The 9,353-nt window shown below is 35.4% G+C and overlaps 1 protein-coding gene across 1 annotated transcript in view; it reads right to left on the reverse strand.

Moving 5' to 3' along the window:
- Nucleotides 1–9,353, reverse strand: part of DNAH14 (dynein axonemal heavy chain 14) — a gene marked incomplete at its 5' end in the record, with an annotated part of 387,403 nt that overhangs the window by 275,851 nt on the left and 102,199 nt on the right. Inside the window, 3 exon segments of the mRNA XM_023730866.1 lie at nucleotides 2,269–2,440; nucleotides 4,197–4,318; nucleotides 5,991–6,236. Coding sequence (XP_023586634.1) covers nucleotides 2,269–2,440; nucleotides 4,197–4,318; nucleotides 5,991–6,236 — 540 coding nt within the window.

The raw sequence follows: 9,353 nt of genomic DNA on the forward strand, positions 1-9,353 counted from the left end.
GCTATTTTCCTGGCTCTTGTTTCTTGGTGGTATGAGGTCCCCGTCTCTCTGCTCACTTCTCTCTCTTTTTATTGTTGTAATTTAAGTGATAGTTTACATTTTAAGTAGTCTCTTATACAAAAATTCATACATAGTTATGTGACCCTAATTACTCTCCTTATACTGTTTACTAGTATTTTGTAGAGAATTTTTACATCTATATTCATAAGGGGTATTGATCTGTATGTAGCTTTCTTCTTGCGTCTGTCTGACTTTGGTAATGGGGTAATGCTGGATTCATAGAAAGAGTTAAGGAGTATTCCTTTCCCCTCTACATTCTGGAATTGTTTGAATAGGATTAGTGTCAATTCTTCTCTAAATGTTTGGTAGAATTCCCCAGTGAAGCCATAAGGTCCAGGGCTTTTGTTGTTGCTGGAAGACTTTTGGTTACTGATTCAATCTCTTCACTTCTTATGGGTCTGTTGAGATTTTTTGCTTCCTCTTGAGTCAGTTTAGGTAGGTTGTATGCATCCAAGAAAATGTCTATTTCATCTAAGTTATCAAGTTTGTTGGTGTACATTTGTTCTTAGTATTCTGATTCTTTTTATTTCTGTTGGGTCAGTTGTAATGTTTCCACTTTAATTTCTTATTTTGGTTATTTGCATCTTTTCTCTTTTTTTCGTTGTCAGTCTAGCTAAAGATTTGTCAATTTTATTTGATCTTTTCAAAGATTTAGCTTCTGGTTTTGTTGATTCTATTGTTTTTCTATTTCATTTATTTATGCTCTATTCTTTGTTATTTCCTTTCTTCTGGTAGCTTTAGCCTTAGTTTGATTTTCTTTTTCTAGTTTCTCAAGTTGTAGAGGTAGACTATTAATTTAAGACCTTTCTTCTCTTTTAATGTAGGCATTTGTTGCTATAAATTTCCCTCTGAAGACCGCCTTCACTGCATTCTATAGGTTTTGGTATGTTGTGTTTTCATTTTCATTCAACTCCAAGTATTTTTTTCACATTTATTTCTTAATTTCTTCCTTGAGGTATTGTTTAGTAATGTGTTGTTTAATTTCCAAGTATTTGTCTGTTTGCCAGTTTTCCTTCTGGTATTAACTTGTACTATTATTCCCTTATAGTCAGAGAAGATACTTCGTATAATTTCAATTTAATTTAACTCATTGAGACTTGTTTTGTGACCTAGCATATATATATATATAGTCAATTCTGGAGAATGATCTATGTGCACTGGAGAAAAATGTATATTGTTCAGTTGTTGGATGAAGCGTTCTATATATGTCTTTCAGGTCTAATTGGTCCATCTATTCTACCATAGCAATTATCACATTGTGACATCACTTTACTTTTTGTTTACTTTAATAGATCTTGAGTTCTATAGTAGTATAGAATATGTTTTTCTATCTTTCTAGTCCCAGCACATAGCAGCAGTGCCTGGTATACAGTAGACACTCAATACATGAATAAATGGAAGATTACTGGTTTGTGAGAATCCTTAGTAATGGCACACAGATATGCTATAAATAATTGGAAGACCTGTCTTAATGATAGCCCCATAAACTAGATATTACGAACCAGAATCACTATGGGTGACCCCTTATGACCGCCCCAGAGCATGGATTTATAATGAAGAGGGCCTGCCTGCACAGAGAACTTTCTGTAACTGTCATAGATAGATATTCTGGAGGGGTCCTCACAACCACTGTAACTTGTATTCTACAAGGAAAAATGATGAATGCCTTAAAAATAGTTTTTTTCCCTCAGGGATTCATCACTAAAGTGAAAATGTATGCCACAAATCTCTAATATTAAAAGCCAGTGTTTAAAGATATGTATGTTCAGCTATTTAATGTTTTGTCAATGAATAAATATATGGAATTAAATTTATAAAATTATAAAAAAATTCAATTTCAACTTTTTCTGAAATTATCAACTTAATAATAGTGCTAATAAGAATAATTACTTTCTTCAGGTCAGCTTTTGAGCTCTCAGTGCATTATACCATTTAGCACAGTCTCTCAAAGTAGGCATTAATATTATCCCCAATTTAAAGACAAGGAAACCGAAACCTAATTAGATACTTTGTCTAAGGTCATTTATATTGTTCTATCCACTGTTTTTTCTTTTGAAAGTATTTCCATTACCATTGTAGGTGATGAAAGTTTGAAACAGTGTTGGCAGCTGCAATAAAAAAGAAAATCTGTGTCGCAATTAGTTTTTGCAGTTAATTACATTTTGTAGAATGAAATAATTCTCCACTTTAGGATTACTATAATTTTACCTCAAGACTTTTCTTTATTTTTTCAAGATATATGTTACAATTTTTCAGAATTTCAAGGATTCCTGCAGAGGTGGTTATTTGCAAAGCATCCAGTTTGTTTTGTATTTTTGACATTACATCTTTCCACATGGAAATCACCTTAGAGAAAAGCTTTGTTTCTGCTGGAAGCTGCCTTTAGAAATAAAATTAGAGACAATCATATTTTTCAGGGACACTATAATTAAAATCAATATTTTAAATTCATTTGTCACAGTTTTCATGTTATACGGTTTTTCATATTGTATTTATATGTAATTTATAATATATTTTGATGTTATTATATTTTTGATGATATATCATTAGTAAAGATATTTTTGAGTGCTTATTATGTACAAAAGGGGCCCTGGTGGTGCAGTGGTTAAGGTAATTCTCCATGGGAGAAAGATGGGGCAGTCTGCTTCCATAGAGATTTACAGCCTTGGAAACCCTACAGGGTCGCTATGAGTTAGAATCAACTCAATGGCAGTGGGTTGGGTTTGGTTGGTTATGTACAAGTGTTATACATGGCAGAAAATACTATGATAAATTAGATATACAACCAGCATCTTATACAAGGTGTCAGAGAATGGTACAATATAATAAGGTCTTACAAGATCTTATACATCTTATATGAGGTATAAGGTAGTTACATACAAGTTCTACATATTATAAAGTAGGTAGAAAATGATTTGTTCCTAAGAAATGAAATAAAATAAAGGGCTATTGAAATTCTGAAGTTAAAATGAGATCTCGGGAGAGCTTGATGGAGGACAGGCATTTGATCTAGATTTTAAAAAAGGAGTAGAGATTTGTCATGAAGACAAGTCATGACAGGATATTCAGCCTAGAAGTCTAGAGGTGTATATAAGAAAATTGTACTTCTATTTGTGATTATCTAATCTTAGAGGATAAAGAAATGTAAGGCAAGTGTTTGCCTAGTTATAGAAATTTTCCTTTATAGAATATTATTATTTCTTCCCCTTGGAAAAGGGAAGCAAAATCTACATGTGGCATGATAATCCATTGAAATATTAATTTGAGTTTTTTTTCCAATGACGTTGGAGTTGAATGAAGGGAGTATTTTCAAAGGTGTGTGGTTCCACCCTTGAATGTTATCGGAATAACTATAGGTAAATAGAAGAATCCCAAGCATTCCTGACAAGAAATACACATGTATAACAAATACGGATATGGTTTCCTACAAAGTAATATATCTAAACCGTTCCCTTTTGAAAAACTTTAATGCCCCCCTTTTGCCCCCAAAATAAAGTTCGAAATACTTAACCTGATATTCAAGGTCTTCCATCGTCTGTTCTAATCTGCCTTTCATAACTTCCTACCTTATTTCAGAATGGCTCCTAGACTAGCTTGTATTATTTACTGGCAGTAGTTTAAATTCTTCCTACATAATACATATGTCTTAAGAATTCTGAAGACCAATCACTTTAAAAAGTAAAAGTCCAATTAATTTGAATGCTGTGAATAAAAAGAGAATTTTCAGCAATTGTCCAGGCCCTCTATTCTTTCATGTGGTCCAAAGTAAGAAATCCTCATTATATAAAAATGCTACTAAAAGCATAATTATTGTTTACATCAAAACCATAATAATACTAATACTAATACAGTAATACTCCAGAACTAAACAGATGTATAATATTGTAGCTTAAGGATTATAATGATGTTATCTAACACTTTTCCCAGTCCTTTATATCTTTATAGTGAGAACTAAGAAATAAGGCTATAATCTCCTTTTATGAAAGAAAATAACCCTAACAATGACTTGGTAGGTTATATTCTTATATTTAAAAGTAGGATAGTTTTAGAGAGTTAAGAAATGAATTTTCAAGAATTACAGAAAATAAATTATCCACTATGCATTTTTTTTACCTGATATATATTAAGTTTTTTACCTTTGTATTTCTAAAGAATGAAAGATTGGTTCAAGATAAAGCAAATTTCTTTGACAATTCATCCATTCCTCAAGAGTGTAAGAGAAGATCGCCAAGTTTTGATCCCATTCATCCACAAGATCCTACAATGATAAATGCGCATACACAAACTCTAAATATACTAATCTATAAGAGTCATATAATAGAAATTGAGATCAAAGGTGATCATCAGTCATTGGTATTCAGAAAGTAATACAGGGTCACTTAAATGAATATAAACCTAACTACTTTTGGGAGAGGTTTAAAATGTCCTGTTCATCCAATTTTCTGTCTTATTTATTATAAAATATACAAATCTTTTTGTAAAATATTTGAGTAATATGCATATATATATATAAAAATTAACATGAGTGTCTCACGTAATTTCCACTTCTTATCAGAGGAAACATAACCAGAGTTTGGAATGTATATGCTTTCATTCCTTTTTAAACATTTTTGTACTTAACGTACATATACATGCAATATTTTTAATATTTTACATAAACAGAACCATATTATATACATTGTTCTGTAACTTGCTTTTTTTACATAGTAATGTCTTTTAAAAGACTATTTCTAGTTTGTTGTGTTTTTATCATGAAAGGATGTTGGATTCTGTAAAATACTTTTTATGCATCTATTAAGATGATCACGTGTTTTTTATTCTAGGAGTAAAATAAAATAAGAGTTTATGAGCAGCTGTTGTTCTTATTAGGTGCTGTCAAGTTGATTCCGACTTACAGTGACCTTATGTACAACAGAATGAAACACTGCCCAGTCCTGGGCCATCCTCACAATCATTGCTATGTTTGAGTCCATTGTTGCAGCCATTTTGTCAATCCATCTTCTTCTTTTTCACTGACCCTCTACTTTACCAAGCATGATGTCCTTCTCCAGGGACTGGTCCCTCCTGATAACATGTCCAAAGTACGTGAGACGACGTCTCACCATCCTCGCTTCTAAGGAGCACTCTGGCTGTACTTCTTCCAGGACAGATTTGTTCATTCTTTCGGCAGTCCATAGTATATTCTTCGCCAACACCATAATTCAATAATCCAATAAACTGATATTTTTCCCAATATATGTTTTTGTGCTTACGAATAATGTAAATTCTATTTGTTTCTGTCTCTCTGTCTCTACCTACTTATCTAGCTAGCTACATACATTTATATATACAGTCAATTGTGTTAATTTTGCCATTCAACATATCTATATTTTACATTTCTTATTGCGTTTTCTTAAGTTTTTAAATGATTCTTAAGTATGTGATTGGATATAAGGCTTCCCAAAGAGGGACTATCAGGGAACACTGAGCATAATACTGACCCTGTGGTTCAGTTCTTAATCATGCCAGAGTGGAGGCGGAGGCTTACGTTTGTTCCAGCAACAACTCTAAGGACACACTGGTATAGAGGTATAATCAACCTTAAGAGGAATAGCCCAGGAAATGAAAATGAAGCATTCCATTTCAGCAAGCAGAATCTCAAAGCTTTAGCATGGACACTGTTAGAACTGTGGATATTTCTGGCAGCAGTGGCACTGCTGGTAAAATACATGGTTTATAGGGTCATATTTTTACATGATCTAAATTTATCTTGTCCACTCAAATCAAATTTTCTGACATTTTCTCATGAGTAATTAATAATTTTTCCATAAAAATTATTTTTTAATATTCAAAACACTAGTCAATCTCATTTTAAAATAAACATATGAATAACATATAATTTAAAAGCTTATAGAAATGCTAAAACATTTTCCCTTTTTCATAATATTTACCTTAATAGGCCCAAGATAGGAAGATCCTTTAACTGTTGCAAGTATGACTTGAGACTCTTCTAACTGAGCTAATATATCATCTACAGAAGAAATTATTAGGATAGAGCAAGCCTCTGTGTGATGAAGAACCAAATGCAAAGGAGTAGTGTTCCAAAGATCAATAATCTTAAATAACTTCTTTTCAAGAGCAGCTTCATTAGTAGCTGCAGTTGATATTTCATTTATTTCCTCTTCATAGTGAAACATCTAAAATAAACAAATTATTCTTTAACATACAGTGAAGCAAATAATTCCTGACACATTTTATATGAAAATTTACATGCATGCTTTGACGGTCCATCAGTAGTAGTGAAAATCTGATTCCGTTTAGGTTTACATCCTAACGAAAGACTTTATGACTGATCCTTCATGACCTAGCCCTTTTCAGTTTTTAATCATCCTATTTCACATTCTTTATTGAAAATTTCTAATCACAGTTATTTCCTCTTAATCTAGTCAGTGTAGAGAATAGTTAATAGCACCTTCCACATATATGCAGATGGCATTGAGTATTTCCTTCAGCTTTCTTTTCTTTGCAATAATGCCAACTACTAAACTTACTTTGTGACATGATTTACTCTCCATAACAATACCTGGAATATAATCCTCTAAGAGAATGCAACTCTATGGATCCAGCTTTTCAGAGCTTCCCTTTCTTTGCCATATCCCTATAAGAATAAGTGTCTCTCGAAATACATTAGTGGAGCACTGACTGAAAATTCCCATAGGCAAGATTCTGATATAAGATCTCCAGATTCACTTACGGTAAGGGAGATACTCAGGAAGCTTCTCATCTCCACATCTTAGAATTAAGTCGCTGGGCTGACTGTTTTTATCCCTAGTTAAGGAAGGATCTGCCACTGTTCTAATATGTTATCTCCATGGGGTTAAAGAATGATGTCTAACTCCTATGTTTGATAATGCAGTTCAGTGGGGACAATGGTTTTCATCATCTCTCTTATGGGTCTGCAAAGGATGAATATAAGAAATGTGGAATTAGTTGAATTCTTACGGCCTTGTTGTTGTTTTTGTTGTTGTTAGGTGCCACTGAGTTGGCTCCGACTCTTGACGACCTTATGTATAACAGAACAAAACCTTGTCCGGTACTGTGCCATCCTCACATGTTTGAATCCATTGTTGCTATGTTTGAACATACTGTTGCAGCTACTGCATCAATCCATCTCATTGAAGGTCTCCCACTTTTTTGCTGACCTTCTACTTTACCAAGCATGATGTCTTTCTCCAGCAATTGGCCCCTCTTGATGACATGTCCAAAAAAGCGAGATGAAGTCTCACCATCCATCATTCCTTTTCTAAAAAGCATTCTGCCAGTACTTCCTCTCAGACAGATATTTGTTCTTCTGGCATTCCATGGTACTTTTAATATTCTTTGCTAACACCACAATTTGAATGTGTTAATTTTTCTTCCATTTTCCTTTTTCATGGTCCATCATTTGCATGTGTACGAGGCGATTAAAAATATCATGGCTTGGGTCAGGCGCACCTTAGTTATCAAAGTGACATCTTTGCTTTTTAAGACTTTACAGAGGTCTTTTGCAGCAGATGTGCCCAATGCAATACATCATTTGAGTTCTTGACTGCTGCTTTCATGGGCATTGATTGTTGATCCTAAAAGAATAAAATCCTTGACAACTTCAATTTCTTTGCTTTATAATGATATTGTTTATTGGTCCAGTTGTAAGGATTTTTGTTTTATTTTCAGGTATAATCCATACCGACGACTGGAGTCTTTTACTTTCATCAGTAAGTGCTTCAAGTCATCTTCACTTCTGGCAAGCAAAGTTACATCATTTGCATATCTCAGATTGTTAATGAGTTTTCCTCCAATCCTGTCACCATATTCTTCTTCATGTAGCCTATCTTCTCATATTATTTTGTTCAGCACATAGATTGAAAAAGTAAGGGGCGACTTCTGGTCAACATGGCACTATAGACAGAAGCACCATGCCGTCCCTCCATAGCAAAGACCCGAAAAACTAAGTCAAACAGAGACAAATGTCAATCCTGAAACCCTAAGCATCAAATGAAAAGATAAAGAACTCATCCAAGCACCGAATGGAATAAGAAACTGACAGAGAACAGAGAGCGGGGAGAGATATGTGCAGAGGTCCCCTATCAGCTAACACAGCACGGATTCGCCATCTTGGACTCCTGTTGGAGATCAGTGAACAGGGAGTACAGGAAAGCAGCTTCACAGAGCTCCCAGCAGGAGACAGAACAACCGGTAATCAGTGGTACACGCTTTCCCATCTCCCACCCTTCTTCACCTCCACTCAGTCTCCTCTGCTTCCTGTGGCCACAGTCTATTGGCCGGGAGGCACTGGCTTCAGCCCTTTGCCACTTGGATTCCACCTACCCACACTGGCTGGCTCCTTGAGTGCCATTTGTTTGTTGCTGGTGTTGTTTTTTTCTGCTTCTTTTGGTTTCTTCCATACCTCTCACCACTTCCCCCTCCTTCCTCTCAAATATCATGCCGTGCACCATTTTTGCTTCTTCCTGAAAGGCTGTGAAACACCACTTAACGGGGGAACTGTTTCCCAGCCCGCCCCACCAGGCTGGTGGGATCCCCGGGGCATTTTTTGTTTGTTTGTTTTATTTCTTTGTTTTCTTTTTCTTTTCTTGGCTTGGGAGCCCCTGCTAGCTGGGCTGTACTGTGTGGCTTGGGAGCTACTTCCTCAATCTGCCCACCCATGAAGTGGGATCCGTGGGGGGCATTTCTTTTTTCTTTTGTGTTGTTTATTGTGTGTTTTTGTTTGTTTTCTTTCTCTCTTTTTGTCTTTCTTCATTTCTCAGTTTCCTGTCTCTCTATACTTACCTTCTCTTCCTCTCTCCTGAATACCTAGTGCTGTGTCACACCTCTACCCCCTCTATCCAGGCTGTACTTTGTGGCCTGGGAGTCACTTCCCAGTCTTCGCTGCTGCACCGGTGGGATCCCTGCGGGCTTTGCTTTTCTTTCTTTGTTTTTTAATTCTAATTTTTATTTATTTTTCTTTTACCCTTTTTCTGTTTGTTTTTCTCCATTTCTCAGTCTCTCATCTCTCCACTCCAATAGCAAGCTCCCTTAGCACTCTTTTTTGCTGACTCGTTTGTTTTTGGATCCTATTTCTCTGTCCTCTCTCTCCTCTTTCCCATACCTATCTTAGCTCTACACATCACAATCTCCCCCCTCCTTCCTGCCTACCTGCACCGTGCTCTGAACATCACACCCTCGAGCAGCACAGACACAGCCTACCAGAACCTGCCCTGCACTGATTCCTGGCCTGCCCTGTCAGCCCTAGTACATGCCACAAACAACCCATCCCA

The sequence above is a fragment of the Trichechus manatus genome, unplaced genomic scaffold (assembly GCF_000243295.1).
Source record: "Trichechus manatus latirostris isolate Lorelei unplaced genomic scaffold, TriManLat1.0 scaffold00039, whole genome shotgun sequence".
Classification (NCBI taxonomy): Eukaryota; Metazoa; Chordata; class Mammalia; order Sirenia; family Trichechidae; genus Trichechus; species Trichechus manatus.